General features: G+C 37.0%; 1 protein-coding gene across 1 annotated transcript in view; it reads right to left on the bottom strand.

Annotated features, from left to right (window-relative positions):
- Nucleotides 1-8,595: 8,595 nt before the first annotated feature.
- NHLRC2 (NHL repeat containing 2) overlaps nucleotides 8,596-24,021 on the bottom strand; it is a 46,387-nt gene continuing 30,961 nt past the window's right edge. Inside the window, exons 6-11 of the mRNA XM_081104496.1 lie at nucleotides 21,007-21,106; nucleotides 17,662-17,893; nucleotides 16,650-16,772; nucleotides 15,559-15,765; nucleotides 14,451-14,676; nucleotides 8,596-10,372 (exon numbers count right to left, since the gene is read on the bottom strand). Of these exons, the coding sequence (XP_080960622.1) occupies nucleotides 10,116-10,372; nucleotides 14,451-14,676; nucleotides 15,559-15,765; nucleotides 16,650-16,772; nucleotides 17,662-17,893; nucleotides 21,007-21,106 (1,145 nt within the window). The 3' untranslated portion in view covers nucleotides 8,596-10,115. The remainder of the gene's footprint in view (nucleotides 10,373-14,450; nucleotides 14,677-15,558; nucleotides 15,766-16,649; nucleotides 16,773-17,661; nucleotides 17,894-21,006; nucleotides 21,107-24,021) is intronic.

Below are 24,021 nucleotides of genomic sequence, written 5' to 3'. Positions count from 1 at the left end.
GTTGGGTAGCCCATGATTTTTTTATAAGCCTTCATTTTAATGGAGTTCAAAATAGTCTGAGTAAAATTTTGTATATATAAAGGATATGTCAAATCTTTTTGTGGCATTTTCATAAAGAAAAAAGGGAGCAGGATGAATACTCAAACCCCCCCACCCCCTCAAAATCCTTTTCTTAGAAGTTTCTTGCCCAGTTTGGCGTTTAAAAACGCAATTGAATTAAAAAGAGATTGGAGTTAACACAAAATTCTTTACACTAACAATGTTGCATTTGGTTAGCTAAAAGCGTTTTAAATCATTTTCTGAGCCTTACTAAAAATCTGTGAATGCACCAATACTTGAGTTGGTTTGTAGTGTGTGTTGCATTCTAAAAAATATCTTATAAAAGCCTGAAGAAATAAATAACAAATTATTATTTTGAGATGAAACTAAACAAACTACTTTTCCATATATAATCCAAATCTCAGAATCCCAGAATGGCTCAGAACTCAGGTCATCTGGTTCCACGTCCCACCCACTGTGATAAATACTTGGATCAACTACCTCCCGGCCTCTGTTTGAAGACGTGCATGGGCGGAGGGCGCAGGGCTCTTCGTGGCATGAATGACTCAGTGCTGGAGCGTTTACTGGTTGTTAGTCACTGGGCGAAGCGCTTTCCTAACATTATCATGAAACAATTCACGAGGTATTAATATCCAGTTTTACAGACGAGGAAACTGCATGTCAATGGAGGTGAGGTAACTTGCTCAAGGCCATTCTGTTAGTAAGTGAGGGTGCCACATCAGCTGGCACAGAATTGGTGCTTTGGGTATGATGGTATGCTGTGTGACAAGGGTACTCGACATGACTTCTCTTCACATAGTCTAAGAAAGCACCATAGGCTCCCTGCACATTCATTTATTCACTGCTTCTTGTTACTCTTCTGGTTATCTGTTTTGGGATGCACACAAAGCAAGCACTGCCACTGTGGGGAACAGAAATCTTTGTCCCATTTTAGTTTGCTCTAAAAAAAGATCATCATATGCATTTGTAAAAAGTCAAACAATACAAATATATATGCTAAATACTAGCCCCTCCCTATCCCCTGTATTCAACTCTATATAGTCATTAGGTGTCTGCTGTGTCTTTGTTTTTCTATTTCATGCACAATTTCATTTACTACAGTTTAAATCAACACAATCCCAAATTCAGTTGGCGCAGGATATTAACTTAGAAGCAATCATCCTTCTCTGTTACACACTTCACTGTTAGCTCTTTGGTCCACAAATTACTATGTTATAACAGGCGTGTCCCATGATCAGTGACCAGTAAAGTCACTTCTTTCAAAGTCTGTTGGTGACTGGTCACGGTGCACGTTGCTAGTGCAAACAGTGGCGTTGTGTTGCCTTCTTGTGTCCCAGTAATAGAGCCACGTAGCAATTTTACTACAATAGATAATCAAAAGAGGAAACTGGCCTACAGGACAAAAAGTAGAGCAAAGAAATGAAAAGCGAAAACACTGGAAGGGGAATTTGAATTGAATGCAAAGCCTTATAGAGACAACAGCAGCCCACGGGGATGTGAGATAGACGCTAGGTCTGAAATGTAGTGAAGGTGAACTTATCAACATAAATCAGTGACATGGCTGCGATGAAAAGGACGATGTCTCAGAGGAAGTGACTCTGGCAAAGCATCTAACATTGAAGGAACTCTTGGAAAGAGAGCACAGCGTTGAAAGCACAAAGGTTAAAATGTTAGCTGCTGCAAACTTGGAAGGAGTATGACAATAAGCCAGGGCAGAGGAAAGATAGCTTGCTCTGTATCATACATTTTGAGGAAAGCAAGCATTGCTCCAATACCCTTGGAAAGTTTTCTTACGAAGAAGTAAAAACTTCAGTTCTCAATATCTGTATTATTTTAGAGTGTACTAGGTATTAGCTTCATTTTTTTGTCATTTTCCATACATTTATAATGGAGAGTTTTTAATATTTTAACAAACATTTTTAGAGGTCATGGAATAATCATTATCCTGTTCTCCCCATTGATCAAGATTGCTTTGCAGTTTCAGCTGCACGGTCGTTTTATGGTCTTTTCTCTGCAAAGCAAGGGCCATCTATGTATGTATTTGTATAAACAAATATGCACATTGATAGGGCCGTTGCTTTTTATTGGAAGTTGTACCATTTTTGTGCCCCCCTCCCACCCTGGCAACTGTCAGTCTGGTCTGTGAATCTCTGAGCTCGGGGTGTTTAGATCCTCATCCCTATGCTCCTTTATTTCTCCTGGCATTTCTGTATTCTTTTTATGTTGTCATTAGTTCCTTTCAAATTCTGGGTCCTGTTAAGTGGCGCTCTACTTGTGTTTTTCAAATGTTCCCAATACCATTTCCTGAAAAGAGCACCTTTTCCAAATGTTTTCAGAAAAATCTATGGTAACTACGATTGATTTTATTTTGAGTTATTTGCTTGCAGTTTTTTGTTGTTGTTTTTTTAGACTAAGTATTAATGCCCATTTCCACAAAAGTTCAAACAAGAACTCACCACTTCCAGGTTTCTAAGCAGTAAAATTATCTCATAATTTACTTAAAGAGCATACTGAAAAAACAGAAACATGGCTTTAGAGAGAAAATATTTAATCTGTTTCATGGAAAAAATGTACAAAGCTTTAGAAAACAGCTTCTAGGCCTGTGTACAGCATAAGCACATTCTCGCTCTCCACAGTCACGTTTCACACTCTGACTCCATGACAGAGGCCACCGCACACTCGTTCCAAACAACCTTCTGTTAGCACAGGTACCTGAAAAAGTCACTGAAAACAGTCTTGAAATAAATGTAGAAATACAGTGTTGTATAAAAATATATTAATCTGGCTACACGAAACGCTTAAAAAAATGCAAACCAAGTAAATTCTTTTAGAACTAGACCATGTCTAGAAATATCAATATATGTCCTTGTAAATTGGATTTTCATTGCATTTTTTCATCTTTGGAAAAAAAGAATAAATACAATCAAACCTTTGGAAAGACAGGCATGAAGTCAGCACAGCAAACCAACTCTATTCTCAGAAATAAAACCACAATGTTATCAACACTAAAGAGAAGCATTTGTCTTTAAAATTTGACAAATTTATGAATTGTTACAATTTGAAAGTAATTATATATCACACAGAAAATTTGAATTTGTTCATAATCCACATGTCAAGTAACTAATGACAGCCATTAAAACATTTCTAAACTGGCTTTTAATGGGCCTTAATAGTAAGAATTTAACATTTTTTTTATTAACCTACCTAAAATATAATTAGGAAGGTATACCTCAAAATAGAGAAAAATTAATCTCAAAGTCACATAGGATACATTTCCTTTGAAAACTGAGATATTAGGAATCTAGGGGAAAAAACTGACCACAGCAAAATTTTGCTGTATCTGTTATTTCTGTAACCACAGTTCCTCAGCAAAACTTCCATAGAAACTACTGTTGGTTTTAAAGAGAGGAAGCCTTAGGTGTGGAGAGGAAGTGGTAGGGTATTTTTTTACAGGTAAATGTGGATGCTGAATATCAGACGCATGCGTGAACAAAACGTTTCAACTCTATACACACAAAAACCTGTTAGCGTTTTGAACACTGTAATGGGCACAATAATGAACATCATGTACAGGTTTACAGAACCAAAAGGTTTCTGGTGGGACTCAGAGCAACTACAGGTTCTAAAAATAGAAGACTATTACATGACAGAGCCCTACATTTTCAGAAAGGAACATTCTATTTTTATTCTTCATTACCACAATTTATCAACTCATGTTTTCTCCTACATACCTTAACATTTTTCATGAGCAGAGCATGCTAAAGAATCATACAATGTTTAAATTGAGCCTATTTAAATCTGAGAGCTAGTTTTTCTCTCCACATCAGTATTATGAGGTCTTATCTTGCTTTATTTTGAATGTACTAGTAAATACATAACAAAGTATATTAAAAGCAAAAGAAAGTTGATCATTTGCCTGACTCAGTGTCCAATTTCGCACGTTAAAAAAATCTGACAATTTTGCTGAACTCTGTGTTACTGAACTACTCCTGGTCTGAAAGTTGCTTAGGGGAAGAATTCGTGCCACACCCTGGCAGTTACAGAAGTGCCCTGAGCACGGGTTTAGCTGCTGGTGTGGTGCTGTCCAGTGTGTGGGTGCAGGTACAGGCCGGGAAGGGTATTAGAAATACTTATGATTCCTCTTTTTTTTGGTTGTGGACTGGATTCAACAGACTGGAACGTCCTTTGGTACGTAGACTTGAGAGGGACATGCCAGCAAAGAGGAGGGACACGCCAAACAATGAATACCTGTAACTAGGCAAACATTCCACAACAAGTGTCTAGGGCTTTCGCTTTCCAACTCCAGCCCTGAAGATAAACTGAATCAGCAATGGAAGGGGTGCTGGCAGAGGCTGCCTCCTGCCCCAGCACCGAGGCTCTGTGGTCAGAGGATGCAAAGCCCAAAGCAGCCAGGCCCACCCACAGTCTAGCACGGGAAGAGCCAAGGCTGGCTGGGCGTGTCATACACATGGGGCAGATGAGCTGAGCCCCTACCTTTTAACACCATTGGTTATAGTACCCTACTGCAAGGAAATGGGGGAAAAGTGAACTTTTATTTAGGAAAAAAGAGTGACTTATGGTAAGCGTGAATTCTTTATTTAAATTCTTTATGTGCCACAGAAGAGAAGGAGAAATCTTGGTGACTAACAGTGAGAGGGGAAATTCTACTTCTAAAGGATGACAACAATACCCTTTTAAGTTGATGTACAGCTCCTTATGGACTTTAGAAATAAGATTCAGCAAAATTAACAAATTCTAATATTACTTAATTTAAATTAACAAACAATGAAAAGATGTTTATGTTTTTGTACCTGGATGACAATGAATCACTTGTTCCATTCCTTTAAGCTGGAATAATAGGCTGACTGGGGAGAACTTGACTGTAATGGAATTGCATCTATCTGAGTCACTGTTGGAGGAGAGGGTCTACATACCACAGTGTTATTTATGAAGCAGAGACCTCTGTGTGTGTTAACAGAATGGCCAAATATTATGTTTCTAGAGCTCACTCTGCTTATTAAAACAAAATTTCCTTAAATATTAGTATTTTGGGCTTGAGGCAGTTCTATGCTATAAATTCAGTTAAACTTTATAAGGTCTTATAATTACCTTTTGAAAACCAATTAAAATGACATTGTTGGAACACTGAAAAGCTATTTAATCCTTTAAAACACCCACCTGCCAAGAAAAAATGGATAGCATCTGGATTTGAGAATGACAGAGAAAATCTTTGGGGGAACAACAATTACAGATTGTTCCAAACTCTGAAAGATGAGTGCATAATGAAAAATCCCAAAAAGCTAAAATAATTGAATGAATTTAATTTAAATATTTTTTTTATTAATTTCAGAAGGGAGAGGGGGAAAGAGATAGAAACATCAATGATGAAAGAGAAGCATTGATCAGGTGCCTCCTGCATGCCCCTAGTGGGGATCGAGCCCGCAACCCAAGCATGTGCCCTTGAACAGAATCAAACCTGGGACCCTTCAGTCCACAGGCCACCACTCTATCCACTGAGCCAAATTGGCTAGGGCTAATTTAAATTTTAACCAATTATCAATAGGATTTTTTGGGTTCTTTGGATTGATTAGTTACTAGATGTAACTATGCAAGATTTGTTTTTAAGACAACATCTTTGAGAGGCAATACAGCCTCTTCCTAAATGGGAGATCTATTATGTTTGTGTAACGGCTTATAACTTCGTTGTGTCTCTGTTTCCTCATCAGGGAAATAAGAAAAAATAGTACCTCCCTCATAATGTGGTTGTGAAAATTAAATGAGTTAATACATATAAAGCACTTAGAAAAGTGCCAGGCACATATCAGAGCACTCAGGAAATTTAGCTATTATCCTTATTTACTTAAATACTGCAAAGGCTAAAGAAAGCATTCACAGAAGGAAACAAGTACTCCTAATTGCTCAGTTTATTCTCACTCTACATTTAGGAGTAGCGCTAGGAATGAGGAGACCTGTGTTCAAATAAAAGACCCACCAGTCACCCCCGTTCAGTCATTGGCGCCAGGCACCGCTGCAGCATCAGGCATGTTCTGGGGGATCTGACCTTGATATGCCACTGACATTCTAAAGCTGTTTCCTATGCTGCAAAATGGACATAACATCTACTTGTCTGATTCCTTAGGTTACCTGGAAGCTCAAATGAGGCAAAGTGCATGAAGATTTTGTAAAGCACCATCCATAGTATGTTACAAGGATGTGGTTTTGGGTGAGTATGTCTAGACCCTCTCAAAAAAAGTTTATGACTCTTAGTTCTACAAGGTCTTTAAAATAAAAATTAAAAAACTGCAGATATGTTTCTTTATAACTATAATATAGTTTATAAAAGAGTAATATGCTTTATTATAAAACTGGATTTCTCATCTTGAATCCCAATTCTCTGGTGAATATTAACATATTAGATAGTTGGTAGAGAAATTATGGTTGCAGAGATAATGCCATTTGTTATGGTCATAAATTATTATTACTAACTAAATCAATAATTAACAGCTTTATTAATTACTAAATGCTTTACAAACACTATTTCATTGAATCCTTAGAGCAGCTCCATGAGGCAGGGGTAGTAGCCCCATTTTATAGGGTTAAATCCAGTGACTGCAAAGTCCCTGCTCTTAACCACTACATCCCACTACACAACAAAACACCAGCAGAAAAAGCCACAATCACTTCTGTCTTCACTGACTCACATGCTTAGAACTGGTAGATCCAAGAGCACTAAACTATGTTTTGATCTTTGGTAAGAAAAGTTATTATATAATAAGTGCTTACAATTTAGCTCATTTAAAATCTTTCAAAAACATTTCCAGTTGTTTTTTAAATAACACATTGTTCACTGAAAAAAAGAACACAAAAGTAGAATTAAAATAAAAATATCAATAATTCCACCATTCAGGAAAACTAAGTTGACATAGTTCCTCCGCATACATTTTTATGCAATTGTGAACTATGGAGTTTAGGTTATTTTTTGTTGTTGTTAATCCTCACCCGAGGATATTTTTGCATTGATTTTTAAAGAGAGTGAAAGGGGAGAAACAGAGAGAGAGAAACATCAATGGGAGAGACAACTGATTGGTTGCCTCCTGCACTCGCCCCAACCAGGGCTGAGGATGGAGCCTGTAACTGAGGTACATGCCCTTGACTGGAATCAAACCCGGGGGCCCTTCAGTCCACAGGCCGACGCTCTATACACTGAACCAAACCAGCCAGGGCAGAATTTTGTTGATTTTTGATGATGATTCTTAACTGTGATGCCAATATAGTGGTTAGATTGAACATTTTTTAATTGGCAGATATAAACTAAGGGTAACTTTTGTATAAGCAGACAATTATTATATTACAGCAATAGTATTATCAATATCCTTCCCAATTTTTTAGTTATGGAGAAACAAGCAGAAAATATCTTATTTCAGTGGTGTTAGAGCTCAAAAATATATTGGCCATAAGAGAAACTTATGTGAGAAATTCCTGAGTTGATCTTTGTATCTGTGTGTATATATATATATATACACATACATATATACATATACATACACTCATTCACACATATTAAACCCCTTTTGTAGCTGTAAGATTTATAGTTTTCTCCAGCCTGACAATACTATAACTAAATATATATTATAATAGTTAAGGAGAAAATTTTTTTTAGTCAATGAACTTTGCCAAAGTTATACTTACGGGTGATTAAACTATCAACTTTTCCCTTGTGAATAGTTGTTAAATATTTGCTTGAGACAGCATATTCAAGATTAGCAAAACTCTTTTCAGGGATCATATCAATCCAAAGTATAAATGCAGAAAAAAATCCTACCATTTGTGAAATGCTATAAATAGTGGCAAACCAATAGAATAATTCAGGGCAAAGATTCCAGGTATTATGTCAAAGTGTGTGTAATGCCACTCCCCTGGCATCATGATTAAGGTGACTTACATTGGTTCTCATCATTTATGCAGGAGAAAAGCAAAAGCTAAAAATATGCACATTCCTAAAGTAAACAAAAAACAGACAAGGATCAAGAAATTTTTAAAAATAAACCTTCTCATACTTCCTCTATGTAAGAGGTTTACGTTAGTCACAAATTCTAGGAAGCTATTTCTATTGCTTTAGTATGATTTGCAAAAAATTCTAATCATATAAATATTTGGAATGTGAAAAAACAATGCAGGCTGGGGGCTGGGTAAGAATAAGAATGTTCATTAAAACTGTACTTTGAAAGTCAAATACTAACCTAAAACACTGTCTAAACAAATATTTTTGGGTTTTTAATGTACATGAAAATACATACAATACAATTTGTGTACAATGTTAAAAAATTATTAGCAGATATATCTGGATTATCAAGTTAAAATTGTATAAACTTATTTTAGAGAGTGAAAATGCTTATATCCTTAAATAGGAAAAGATAAAGTAAAAATATTCTTATCCTATCCGACTGGCAATGAGAAGTATCATAATCAAATGGTATTAAAAAATGGCCATGGCCTATTTGCCTTTTATTATAGAACATTTTGTTTTTTTATTTTGAGGAAAGGTTTATGAGGTAAATACATATAATTTTAAACAGAATTCTTTACATTTCTACCTCTCTTTAAATAGCACTAGCAGGTTACAAATGAAGTCCAAGTCCTGATCTGTGCATTTCCTTACTGCAGAGATTTAGGTAACCTGAATAAAGAGAGGTAGGATGTTCAATTATATTTCAAAAAATATAATAGGTAGATGGTGGTGCTTAAAAGATTATATTTCAAATTTTAGCACTGTTTTGGAAGGGGGAAAGGGATACTGTCTATAAATATTTATTGAATGTGGTTCATCTGATTTAAAAAAAACTTGTAAGCTGATTAAACCACAAACCTGTTGAATCAGTTTTAGTAAAAATAAGAATAGGCTTTTAAATAGTTATAAAGAGAAATTATGATTAAAAAAAACTTTCAATATCTTTTGGGGTTAAAAAAACCCAAGTGTTATCAAATCCCTGTATGTTTCAACCTTTATATTTTAAAGAGTAACATATTAGGATATACACTATACATATTAATAGCATGAAAGTGCATTACATGGAATTCACTTTGAAGGCTTAGAATTAATTTTAAAAAATATCACAATAAATGATCATTAACTTAAATTCTGAATATGGGACCTGAAAATCCTGGAACCCAACAAATCTGCATTTAATGCCTACACATAAAATGTGAATTTCTAAAACACACAGACCATGATTCAGCTGTCACAATTCTTTATCATTAAAAAATATCACAGGAATGTGACTCTAAATCCTTTCTCCTTGAAAGTCCTATTTCTGAGGACTCATTCATTGCCTGGTAAGGCTGTTCATTCAGGAAACAGTTAAGTTTCCATAAGTCTGTATGTCCTTACAGACTTTTCTGTATAGAGTTGTAAGGCATTAACAATGGTAAGTTAGAAGAGCAAGTAACATAATAAAAATAGAAATTCTCTTTTCAATGTATTTCAACTGAGAAAACGGCAGAAGAGAACGAAGAACACATTTACCACCCAGGTCCTCTAAGCTTCTACTCTGAGGAAAGATTTTGGGGGGAGGGAGAGGCTTAGAACAGACCTTATGCCCTGAATGTCAGGTGTCCTTATACGAACATGTGGACTGGATCTCGGGTACTCTTTAAAGTTATTGTGAAATTACACATTCAAGTGTGCTGCTCGCTATTAATAAAGGTAGAAAAAGTTAGTTAAAATATTTGATATCATTGTTATCAGCAAGCACTGCAAATTATCTCATAATATTCTATACTCTAAGTGTGGACTTAAGTCATGTGTCAAATAGCAGCATAGATTACAACATAGTTCAGACAACAGTCAGTGACTTAGTTGGTACAGCCAGAACAAAGGAGTTTGCTTATAATAAATAATTAAATAAGGAGCATAGCTGTACTTTACTATCAGCTGCTAGAACTGAGCAGTGGATTTCTTGGTATCCAGAGGCAGGAGTGAAGTTTCTTGTCATAAGTTACAGTGACAGTGAGGATGGAGAACAGATGGCTGTGGAGACCGGTTGCTAGCTAGCTTGCTAAAACGCGTACTTGAGCTCTACTGGAGCTGTGCAGCCTTGCTGTGCATCGCTTATCTGTAAAGGCTGACTGAACAAAACTCCCTTCATCATACAGGCACTGCTGTCTGCGCTGCAGTAATAAAGAAACACGCTGACAGATATAACGGCTTCAGATGACAAGCAATTCCCAGGAATCTGCAGTGAGATCGTTGGTTGATTGGCGATGTTCTCTATTTCGCCAGATGGCACCTGTCCTTGAAGAAGCCATTCATTGCCTAAAAGGTAAAAAGGTAAATTATTAAGACTGTATAAGAAAGATAAAAGTATTCAGGAATATAATATGAAAACTACAAAAAAATCTAGGGAATACAAATGTATGTTTAACTCTGCAGTGACTTGCAAATTGAGATTATGATACATTATTGTCTATCAAAAGGTAATAATAAAAAGTAACACTGATTTTTTAGAAATAAGTAATACTGCATATATTATTTAATGTAAAAACTAAGAGATTATGTCTACTTCCTTATTACATAAAACTCTTCCAAGACTTAATACATAGATCTATATAACAGAAGTCTAATAAACCACTAAAAACTTTAATCTTCTAGTATTTAAAAACGTTAAATGTCTTTATTCATCTCGTGCCTCTGTCAGAAGGAACACACGCACCACAATGAGGAAGCACATGCTTACAGACATTCAGCTTTAGAGGGGGTTAGCGATCAAGAGCCAGCAGATGGGAAGTGCAGGGCACGCTTTCCTGACATCTTAGGTAGAATACACTGAGTGTAATCTAATGACTGATCGATGGCTCCTGCAAAAATGGAACCACCTATTGAGTAGTGATGAGGTTCTAGGCCTACTCTTTAGCTTTCCTGTCTCTTTCTTTTGACCTCAGGATGAGCCAACACTCAGAGCACCCGTCTTTAGTTTACTGCATCTATTATTCTGTTGACTAAAAAATCAAACTTGAGAAAAACATGCCAAATAAGAGTAAGGAGAAGGGGAAAGGTGAGAATCTAAGGAGTTAAATCCAGAGCTTTTATGCAGGAACTTTTAAACAATTATTTTAAATGATCTTTAAAATTCTTTGGCCTTCTTTATTTCTGAACTGAGGAGTGTTTTATTGAATGTTTGATTTTGCTAAACAGCAGGCTGGTGGGAAACTTCTTATATCTTAAACAGCAAAGTAAACTGGGCCTTTTTAATACCTAATTCTTGAAATAAACACAGAATGTTTCTTTACATATTTCTCAGATACGTCCCACATGCGATTTGTGAAGTTATAATATGCTAGTGGTGCTTTGTTTTTATGCTGGGTATTTTTTGTTTGTTTGTTTTTGGCTTAAAACCTTCACATATGCTGAAAACTAAGATTATACAGACCAAAATTCAGTTAAAAATAAGTGATTCTGTTTCTAAATAACTGGCCAAGAAAAAATGTCCTTTAATCATAGGTGTATAAAATGTGCCCTATTAAATAATTTCCAAAAATCTTATTTGCTCCTATACAAAAATGGAACCAATATCTTAGACAAGTGATAAAATAGCTAAGAATTTGCTCTATAAACTACTTCCCTTTCCTTTAATACTATCCCTATTTATAATCCAACGAATCAACATTAATTTGTGTGACAAAGTAGAGTTAAACATGTCAATATCCTATTTTAAAAATCAATACACTGCTCTATATTTCACAGAGAAGTTAAATTAACAGTGGTCTCCAAATGATGCAATGCTTCCAGGCCAATGGACACAGGCAGAGCAGCTAAACTGGCTATTGAGAACGTGCCTGAATTACGGAGGCATGAGGAGTGGTCACAGTCTGAGTACTCTTCTGTCTGCAAAGCCAGCTCCAAACACCCTCCTAGTACTGCAGGACTCAGCCCTCTCTGGTGTGGGGAGTAGGGAGATGTTCCACACAGGCTCAGATACCCCAGAGCCAGACTCCCAAGCTCGAACCCAGCAGTTCCTCCTGGCTCGCCTACCAAGATCTCTCTGTTCTCTTGGTATGGACACCAAGTGTGTTGTTACAGGGCAGTAGTTGCTGCCTGAGAATGCACCAAGGTAAGAAGGCACAGAGCCTGGATCTGGGTAACGTACAAAAGAAAAGTGTGTGAGAGGGCACAAGGGAGGAGGGTCAGGGAGGAAATGGAAGATGGAGTGAGAACGTGTGAAAGAGCGTGGGAGACTAGGACAGAGGAAGGTCATGAGAGACAAGTCAGCATTTGTTTCTGGACAACTAATATTTTACTTTAAAGTTAGGGTCCAGTCTGTTAGAGCGGCTAGAGAGCACTGCTGTAAGGCAGGCAGGTCACTAATTCCTTACTACAAACTGGTAAGTTCACATGATTGAAACACACATTCAAAGCTTCATCTAATTTACAGTAACTGAGTACTTTGAAAATAGGCTCAAACAAGAAGTATTCTTAGATTAAAAGGATACAAATTATTAGCCTGGATTCTGCTCATAGTAATTCATTTGTTTTCAATTACACACCCTCCAAAAATGTTGTATTTTTCTACTTGAATGGCATACTTTTAAAATACGGCTTTGGAACCTGTTTTCTTGTAGGAAGCGAGTAATGGAGCATTAATTCTATCTGGCATCTCTAAAGAAGAAAATGTGGCTTCAGGCTTAGTAACTGGTAAGTCAAGTCTTAATGATACTATTATATTGAAATAAAATAAACAGCAATTGAAAGCTCTAAAACATTTGATAGATGCTACCTTGAAAAGCAAAAGATAAGACAACCAAAGAACTGAATTGGAAAGAGCTCATGTCATTTCTTCAGTGAAAAGCAAGCATATGTTTTTAAAACTATATACTAAAGGGGAAAATCAACTTAATTCTTTAGAACAGAATCTGTGAGATTCTACTACTGAAAGGCATAGTGGCAAACACAGTGAATACTGGATGAGGACTGTGGAGACCCACGTGGACGGCACATGACCTGCCACTGTAGCAGACCTGCTTATAATACTATTCAACACTCACCTGCGCTGCCTGCGCCCTGTGGCTACACTTGGCTGGAGAGAAACAGCCTCCATGTGGACTAGTCTGGCTTTCCATCCTTGACGGGTAGCCTCCAGCTATTCAGCAGTCACACTGCTTTTCCTTCATGTACTCACCTCCTAGATGACCCTCTTCTCTCTTCAAACCTCCAAAACCTCTCCCCTCTCACTCACTCTGTTGATGGCCAGTGCTTCCCAAGAAAACAGAAGCATCAGAAAAGGGCCTCCACAAACCCTACCCTCCACAGCTCTGGGTCACACAGGGGCTTTCTCTCCTAACTGTGCAAATGCCCACAATCTACTGTGCACCTGGTCCCACCACATCTCATCAGCTCTTTCTCTATTGGATCTTTGCCATCGATAAACATGCTGTTCTCTAACTCCATTCCCTCTTCTAGCAACTGCTCTACTTCCTCTTATCTTTGCAGCTACTCCTGAGTTATTTGGATTTGCTTTCTCTAGTTCTCCTATTCTGTTTTCACCTCCATCATTCAGAGGACATCAACTAACTCTCTAAATCAATGATCAATTCTTAGTCCTTATCTTACCTGATCTGTTAATAACTCTTGACGCAGCTGGACATTCTCTGGGTTTTGCTCCTGCTTGCTTCCCTGGTCCCTCTCCTCCCTCTGCTCTGTGCATGTTGGAGTGTGCTAGCCTGGTGCCACTCCAAGGATAGTCCGTGGACTGGTACTCATCCACAGACCATGAGGTAAGTACAGACACTGAGAGTAAGGTTTAGAAACTTTCATAACATCCAAATGGGTAATCGGTGGAGTTTTGAACTTTCTTTTTAAAAAAATGAAATTAATTTTTAAGACTAACAACTCTATAGCTAGTTTGAGAGGAAGTAGCACAATGGAAAAGACAAAACCAATTATAAGCAGAACTGGGTTCAAATTCCATTTTTGGCCTAATTCCATATATGTCCTTGAGCATTTACCATAATTAGTATCAGCAGTTATTATAATCACTATTTCTTTGAGCCATCAGTTCTCCTCATAATAGAAGGTGCCTTTCACAACTCTTACATTGGAGGACCTATCATTCCGAGACCACAGAGGTCAGCTTCAGGTGATGGACTTGCCTAATAGCAAATGCAGGCAATTATGATTGAGTACTTTTGGATGAGTAACACTGTTTTTTAATAAAAGAGATAAAAGAATTTCAAAGACTAAAGAAAACTGCTAAAGTGGGGTTAGATCTAGATCTATTTTGTCACAAGACTTCTCTCAAATGTTGCCTAACTAGAGAGTAAAAACATCATATACAAATGAGGAAGATTAAACATCAAGAATTTATGGAATATTTGCACTTGCAGGATTATTCACATACCTTCAGCTGTTAGAAACCAGCAACTGGGTGCCCCTTCAGTGAGCTTTGTTCCTGACGGGAGGTCTAATCTCAGCTGGAACTGCAGAGTCTGTCCTGGAGATGCAGCCACGGGGGGGAGTTGAACGGCTGGAGCTGATTTTGGTAGTTTGGGTACTGTCTGTTTTTCTACTTTTTCTACTAGGAACGGGCCATCTACCACAGCATTTCCAGAGCCAAAGACCGGGAGCTAGGAAATAAGAAAATGTGTTTATTCCAGCACAGGTACTTTACAATAATTGAAGAGTGAGAGTTTATTTTTAGACTTCAGGCTGAAATGAGGTTTAGAAATATATTTTGTTTTGGCAAAAAAATTACCAACACTTATGAATGAAAAAGAATGAATTGTTCAATATGCTTATAGATGGCAGAAAATTAAAACTATATCAATTTAAATGTAGTGGATATAATATACATCCTCTTATAATTTTCATTGCCAACTGTATGATGCCATTCATATATCAGCTCTATGTCACAAGAAATTACATGCTTTAAAATAAAAACAAATTATCATCATAATATACCTTGGAAATTCCTAGAATTTTAGGAAAAACAAACTTGCATTTTTAAAAAATTTTATTGGAGACCATGTGTATATCTTTAAAAACTGATGAGAACTTCTATCTTATTTTCAATGTCTTGAGAAACATGGCTTCTAGAGCTTCCTTGGGAAGACCATTTGGTAATGGATTCACCATAGGAAACAAAGATTACATGCTAATTTAAGAATCAATAAAAATAAGACTAAACAACCCAACCCCCAAAGTATGTGAGGGTAATTGTGTCAGTGTGTCCACATATTTAAAAACAGGAGTCCTCTTTTTTTTTTCCTTTTCTGAAAGTTCAAAATCTTTCCAACTCCCAGTATCTTTCTCAAACACTCTAGACACAAATGGAATTTTTACTTAAAGAAAATAATATGATATCCTTCACACAGACATTCATGTATTCTTCTACCTACATGCTTCACTTTCACAACTGGACACGGACTAACCAAAAGTGCAGTCAGTGCTAAAGATCTTAAAGTCACCCATAAAATGGTACCTTTAAGGTATACTTTAAGATTACTTACCACAGAAATCGTTTTTGTTTCTAAATCCATCACTTTAATCTGATGATTATTTGTGTCTGCTACATATAGTAACTCGCCATTCTCTCCAATACACAGGCCTCCTGGTTCATTAAAGGTCGACTCGGTGAAACTGGAACTGACATTACTTGCATCTCCAGTTCCTGCTAATGTTGTACACTGTTTTGTTTTTGGATCCACAACTTTAATCTAAACCGAATGAAAAAAAATCATATGTCTGAAACTCAAGCTCATGTTTGTAGTATGGAAAAGTACAGTATCAAGCAAGCCAGAGAATATTTGCTTATTAGTATTCTTAAAAAAAATCATAGGAAAATAGGCATTTCTACATTTTCTTGAAAAAGCCAAACATTCAAATTATAGTCTAAGGGGAGAGCTGAAAACCATGTAAAATCCCCAGTTACATCTTACCCTCTGGAAATAAACTTGGATGAAATTTTGTTAAGTTTCAAAATATTATTCTCTTTTCTCAAAATGGGATACGGCTGGGCTGACTTTCTTCTCATGAGCATCTAACATTGGCTGAGGATTTGCTACTTATGTTAAACTTAATGATTTCCTTTGTCTCAATTGTATTAAATTTATAGTCTCTCATCACAAAATATGAATATTAATTTTCCACGAACTTTATAAAAAATAAAAATAGGAATAGTTGGATAAATGAAATGCTTTTAATTCTGTTTTAACAGAATTATTTGCTAATAGGTGCTACAACTATGCAACTAAAAAATGTTCATTTGTTAAATGACATATTAATTTCTGTGCTACTTACCTTCTCCTTATTTACTGAATTTGTTACTAAGCAGTTTTGATGGGTTGCAATTCCCAATTTTGGCTATATCCATTGGAAGCATGTTTTATTTACTAGTCCTTTCCCCAGCTCAGAGTACCATCATACCCTCTTTGTAAAGAAAGGACCAAGAAAAGAAAAGAGGTCTTTTATACATAGTTGTCAAAGACTGTTGCTCCTCTTTATGTTTTCGAGTGGCAACTGTAGGAGGCTCTCAGGTTTTTCAGCATTTTAAATACAACAGATGAAAAACAAGGTGTTACATAATTCTGTCAAGACTCACCTTGTGATTGTATGAGTCTGCCACATAAAGTAAATTCCTTTTCTTGTCCCACGTTACTCCAAGGGGGTGCTGAAGCTTTGCACTGATTCCTACTCCATCAACATCACCAAAAGCAAATAAGTTCTTTTTTAAAAAAGGAAAAAAAAACCACACAGCTCATATTAAAATTTCTACAGTGTTGTGTTAGCATATAAAGTGAAAATTAAGATGGCTGTATATGCTGCTTAAGTTAAAGGGGAAAAGGTCTGATTTCATACAAATAGGGCTGGGTATTTGATTCAGACTAGAATAAAAATGATAGAATTTTGAACTTGTATTATTGTGTGGTTCTTTATAGTTTTATTGACAATAATCACACATCTGGTAAGGAACAGGCCAAGGTGACCAATCTGGTACTCTTTATACCATCCTGCCAAATATCTAATTTACACTTTCCTCTTATTAATAAATATTTTATCCTTCCTTTCTCTCTGAAGTCTGGACATCTATACATATAAAAGGCTAATGTGCAAAGTGTCCCCTTGGGAGTTCGAATGGGAAAATGAGAGTTCAATCGCTTGCTGTGATGTGTGCTGACCACCAGGGGGTGGTGTGGAACATGGCAGGTGACCAGCAGCGGAGTGTGGGTGGTGAGGGGAAAGGAGGAGCCCGGGGGGGGGGGGGGGGGGGGCGAGAACCGCACGCTGGTGGCACGTGGGCAGCATGCGGGAAGGAGGGGGCGGGGAACCTGATGGGCCCTGATCACTGGACATGCCTAGGGACCGTACCTGTGCATGAATTTCGTGCACCGAGCTTCTAGTTTATACATAATCATCAACTAGAGTGAGTTTGCTTTTCTTACATGGTTTTGTTTGTGTTTCTTTATATTCACCTTTCCTTTGACTTGACTTACACTTTAATCTATGGATAGGCCAAGAACACTCTCTCCCCCAAATTTTAAGAACTATTCACAGTTCAGAAAAGTGCATTTTTTTAAGTGTCTGGGCACACTGTGCTGGAGGGATTTCCTTACCATGGGATCTCTTTCTCCTCCTACAAGGTGCTTCACTGCTCCGTCTTTCAGTGAAACGGTTCTCACAGTGCTGCTCTCACTATCAGCTACAAACAGACAGTTCCAGGGATCTTCGGAGGCCAGAGAGAGACCTGAAGGTTGGGCAAAACCTGCCTTGTGAGGATATGCATTATTTCGATTTTCTTCATTTCCACTTCCAGCAAACCGAAGGCAGGTTCCTTTTTTTAAGTCACTGAAAAAGACAATTCATAGGTGAAGTCAACATTGTTATATGTGTCCAATTTAGTTATTAAACAAATGAGTGTTAATGATGAAATCAATGGTGGTAAGCATTGTAAAAAAAATAAAATCTAGTGATCTTGGCTCAGTTAAATTGTGCAAGTCAGTTTTCACTGTAGTTTTTCTAATTGTTAACTTATTTATCCACTGTGTAGGGACCTTTCTACATTTTTGACATACATAAAACTGAAACTATTCTCAGTGGTCAGACAGGAAACCCCTGACAAGGTTAGAATTACAAGAATAGTGATTGTATCATTGACGGTATAGATTTTTTTTTTCCCTCCAAATGTTCAGGGACAGGTACAGCTGGATCCCACTTTAACTTCTTCTTAGATTCATACAACATTAGGTCCTGAAAGGGAATTAAAAAGATTATCTAGCTCTTGATAGATTAAAGCTTAAGTTTCCATTTTAAAAAAAGTTTTGTTTTCTTACACACAGTAGACTGAAAGATTACTTCAACAGACAACCAGCTCAAGCATTACCCACTTTAAGAAACGAATACAGGATGATTATGCTGCTTTAACAAATCAATTATGCAAATCAATTTCTTATATACACTAGGGAATTTTCTACTTCAAGGATTATTGCAGGATTCCTTATGTAATGTAGAGAAAGTTTTACGCCATAGTTTCTGAATTTATGCTGGAGGGATTGTAAGGAAAGAGAAGAAGCTGACTTTGAAGCAAAATAATGAGATTCCACGCATATCACATCCAAATATGGCACAATATACAAAAGTCTAAAATGACCATCAGTCACTCTTTGGTTGCTATGTTCCCAAAGCTCAGTTAGGCAGGGAGCAGAGGATGGAGGCAAAGGGATACAGAGTGTATAAAATATGGCCACTTACTCAAGGAACTGGGAAAAAAATCTAGTCAGAGAAATACAGGTAATAACTAACATGTCAAACAAATAAATTAAAGGTAATTACTACAAGGAGTCTTAATCTAAAAAGGAGTTCCCTTAAGAGGTAGAAAGAGTGGAAACAGTAACTTCTAAAATGTTAGGAGTCATTCCCACTCAAAGATCAGTAACAAAGATAAAACATCCTTAAAATTATGATACAGGTCAATGTGATCTGGGTGGATACTTTCCTAAAAAGAATGAGAGTAAACACTCTACTTATTTGGTATTTAGTCAACTCTTGACCATTTAGGTCCAACACAGCCATCACTTAGAACATTCTGGCCATCTCTGTTATTTCTTTCTGCTGTTTAAAATTACGTCTCATGGAAAATGTTTGGTCACTTCACTGTTTAGGCTACTATCATCTCTGCCTGGATTACAATACCCTCCTCACTTCTATATGTGTCTAGTCTTGTCCCTCTCCAAATGTCCCAGTGTTTTTAAAAAAACAGTTCTTATTATGTTACTTCCCAGCTTAAAACTTTCTAGAAAGGCATGTAGTGTAATGTTCAAATCTCTTAAAAGGGCTCACAAGGCACTTTGTGATATGGCTTCTACTGACATGACTACAGAGTCATTTCTTGCCTGAAAAACCTCCACTCTCCCAGTCTGTGTCCTACTCCTCTATCAGGTTTCAGTCTACTCGTTTCTTCCAGGAAGCCTTCCTTGATGGATATCAGGTGTTCTTATTTACACAAGGGACAATTTCAAGTTGAAGGACTGCTGCAGTAATTTTTTTATACACAGCACCTTCCCCAACTGTCTTGTTTGTTTGCTAATCTGGTTCTTAGTCTGTAAGCTCACTGAGGACAGCAACCATATCTTTTCATTTTATTCTTAATTAGTGAGTATATTTCATTCCTATTGCCTAGCATACAGTATGTTTAATAAATAGAGGAATTAACTGTTGCAAACATCATACAACACAGCACACACATACACACTATTTGAAATATATCTGATATTTTTGATTATGCATACAACTGCTCCTTTCTATTGATAAAGGCAATCAGGATGACAGGCATTTTCTATGGTGACTTGACAGTCTTTCTGGCTAATACTTTCATTCATTTTTTCATTCTGCAAACCTTTACTGGCTCCTAATATGTACCAGATACTGTGCCAGGTATGGGGAACACAAAAATGAATGAGAAAGGGTTCTTTCCTTTCAGAGGCAGTCTAGTAAGACAAAATAGTTAACAAATAAGTGCAACCAAAAACAGACAAGGAGAGTCAGAAGAAAAGAGAGAGGTGGGGAGGGGAAGAGAAGACAAACTTACCAGGGCAGTGACATAACTACATAAGCAGTGCAGTGAAATCATAGGGAAGACTATGATCAGTTCTACCTGGGGTGTTAGGAAGAAGAGAAAAGGCTCTATCGAAAAAGATACAAGAAACTTTGTAGAGACACTACTTTTTCACCTTTATATCCCCACCAGTGACAACAAAGCTACAACCATTTGCTGAATATGCCAGGCACTAGGCTGAGCTCTTCACACATATTGATTCTCAAACAAACCTAAGAGGGAAGTATAAATAAGAACTCAGAGTTAAAGTGGCTCCCTTAAGCTCGCACAGATAGTAAATGGCAGACCAGTATTCAATCTCAGGCCTGACTACAACACCGAGCTATTAACCACGATGCTTTATAGCACTCAAATACCTGGACTAACGAGTGGGAATGCCTGCACTTCGAGTCAGAAGGAAGTGCTCACCAAATGCCTCCAGGCTTCTTTCTGGACGCTCAGTGGGATTGCTCATCCAGGGTCCCTGAAGTTAGATGAGGTGTGGTCATGAGACTGACTGTGGCTGATGACATGTAAGTAGAAGTGATATGTCACTTCTGAATAGAAGCTTTAAGAGGTGTTAAGGGACTCACCACCCCTCTCTCTCTGCCAGGATGACTGGCAGAGCTCTAGATGGTGGCTGCCGCATCAGCCTGTGTGGCAGAGCAGTGCTCCCGGTGCACCTAAGTGAGTGAGCAAAGGACCAAGCCTTGTCTTGAGCCACGGAGAATCTGGCTGTTTGTCATGGTAGTGTATCCCAGCACCTCCTGACCAGAACAGTAAGTGTCGAGAGGATGGAGACTTGCGAAAGGGAATTCTGTGAACTCCAAGTTGTGCAGTTTACCCCAAAAGAGATATTGCCACTTACTTTTTCTTTGGTAGTCGGCCACAGTCCAGTAGGAGTGCCCATATCTGATGAGTCCCTGCCATGGCTATCCACAGAATGTCATCTCTTTGGACCTCTGAACCTTTTTAAGGGAAGACAGTAATATGTTTATAAATCATCTGATAGAAGAAAGTAAAAATATTGCAATGTTTTAAGTTGTTTTTGAAAAATTTCTATTTTCCTTGTGAAAGACATACTTCTTTAGACTTATAAATGTACTGGTAAATTCACAGAAGTCCAATGTATTCTTAATAGTAATATGCCCCCTGCATCCTGGGCACAATGTTTTCAAACATCTGATTTTTTATTTTATGTGATAAAAGAAATGGGTTGGCACATACTTTCTAAGAAATTGGTAGTCAAATAACCAGCACTAACCACCTAAATTATATGCTTTAGTAACAGTTTCTCATGAAAACACTATTTTAATATTTTAAGAAATGTTTATATCTGTGACAATATCAACTTTTAGACTTAGATATAAATCACAACTGCTATTTAAAAATCAATTGTTTAATTGGTTAGAAAACTTTTTCAAAAATGCTCGAGTATAATATAGCTATTTACTAAAATTAAACAATTAAAATGAACAAATAGTTGTAAAAATTAATTTATAACTTATTACAATGTGGCAAGGCTCTATTTCTCAAATTCATTTTGTTAAATATTTAAGTAGTTTAATTTTAGATGTATTCTAAGGCTACTTTTACATGTAATTGAGGTATTTTAACTAAAATCATTTGGTCAGACACATGCTCTAAGAAATTATCTTAGTAAGGCTATTTTATTTATATTTTCTTTAACTTCAAGTAGTTTGTATCTAAAAGAAACTTTTCTTCCTTAACTTGTATTACTTTCAAGTGCCTTTCAATTTAACAACAAAAATGATGACGAGGGTTCTCAATGAATGTGGTTGCTATGCGCCAAGCATTTTACAGAGATCATCAGTGAACTTTTCTCAAAGCCCCGGAAGACAGGTAGTGCTATTATGTCCTTTTTACAGATGAAGAAACTGAAGATGAAAGAGGGTAGGTAACTTGGTAGGATCACAGAGCTAGTAAATGAAGGAAGGAATCGGAACAGGCAATCCAACAGAAAAATCTATTTTACATGTTGCCTTTTCTCTGCATTCTTAATTACTATCCTATAAAATATAAAGGAAAGCAGTTTATTTCAATTTAATTTTTTCATAGTCAAATATTGTTATAAACATAAATTGCATTAAAAGTGATAATGGCATATAATGCTCCTAGGGCAATGGAAACTAAAGAGAAAATAAACAAATGGGACTACATCAAAATAAAAAGCTTTTGCACAGCAAAGGAAACCATCAACAAAACAACAAGAAGACCCACTACATGGGAGAACATATTTGCTAATGATACCACCGATAAGGGTTTAATTTCCAACATTTACAGGGATCTCATGAAACTTAACAAAAGGAAGATAAACAATCCAATAAAAAAATGGGCAACGGACCTAGATAGACACTTTTCGAAAGAGGACATACAGAAGGCAGAAAGACATATGAAAACCTGCTCAAAGTCACTAATTATACGAGAGATGCAAATCAAAACGACAATGCGTTATCATCTCACACCTGTCAGAATGGCTATCATCAACAAATCAACAAACAACAAGTGTTGGAGAGGATGTGGAGAAAAAGGAACCCTTCTGCACTGCTGGTGGGAATGCAGACTGGTGCAGCCACTGTGGAGAACAGTATGGAGCTACCTCAGAAGACTAAAAATGGAACTCCCATTTGACCCAGTGATCCCACTACTAGGAATATATCCCAAGAAACCAGAAACGCCAATCAGAAAGGATATATGCACCCCTATGTTCATAGCAGCACAGTTCACCATAGCTAAGATTTGGAAACAGCCCAAGTGCCCATCAGCAGATGAGTGGATTAGAAAACTGTGGTACATATACACAATGGAATACTATGCTGCGGTAAAAAAAAAAAGGAACTCTTGCCTTTTGCAACAGCATGGATGGAACTGGAGAGCATTATGATAAGTGAAATAAGCCAGTCAGAGAAAGATAAATACCACATGATCTCACTCATTTGTGGATTATAGAGAACAACATAGACTGATGAAAAGGGACAGACCCAAAGACTGAGAAACAGCGATCAGGCTATCAATCCCCAGAAGGAAAGTAGGGGAGGGCGGGGGTAAGGGGAAGAGATCAACCGAAGGACTTGTATACATGTATATAAGCCAAACCAATGGACGTGGACAACAGGGGGATGGGAGCATGAGTTTGTGTGGGGGGAGGAGGTTGGGGGTTAATGGGGGAGATGAGGACACATTTGTAATACCTTAACTAATAAAAAAACCAAAAAAACAAAAAAACAAACAAACAAAAAAAGAATTCATCTGTAAATCCCCCCCCCCCCCAAAAAAAAAAAGTGATAATGGCATTCCATATATTCTGGGGACTCAGTCTCTGTTTAATATTTTAAAACTAGATCAAAGGCTTTTCATAATTATTTTATTTTGCCCCTTCCATGTGAGGATAAAAAGGAAGGTTGACTATAAGCCAAGAGAAAGCTCTCACCAGAACCCAGTCATGCTGGCACCTTGACCTTGAACTTCTAGCCTTCAGAACTGTCAGAAACTAAGTGTCTGTTGTTTAAGCAACCCCAGTCTGGTATTTTGTTATGGCAGCCTAAGCTGATAAAGACAGTCCCCTAAGAGTAGAAATTAGACAAGGATATCTGCTATAAACACTTATTTAGCACAACAAGAAAAAGTAGCAAAAAAGTATGAAGATTACACTTCATAGTATAAGTATTAGTTTGGTCCTGGTTTCTGTATACTTATTTCAACTCCTAAGAAATGAGAAGAAGTGACCAGGCTGTGTCAGGTCAAAATTCAGATGTTGGGATTCTATCTATCACTTGATGATGGTGGTGGGGATGGTGATGAGAATGATAACCATCCAGAACACTTCCTATGTTTAAGGTCCTGAGATGATAAACATTTTACA

The sequence above is a fragment of the Myotis nattereri genome (assembly GCF_964212035.1).
Source record: "Myotis nattereri genome assembly, chromosome: 13".
In the NCBI taxonomy this organism is placed as follows: domain Eukaryota; kingdom Metazoa; phylum Chordata; class Mammalia; order Chiroptera; family Vespertilionidae; genus Myotis; species Myotis nattereri.
The sequence above is the reverse complement of the archived record's forward strand: the minus strand, read 5'-3'. Positions and strand labels throughout refer to the sequence as shown.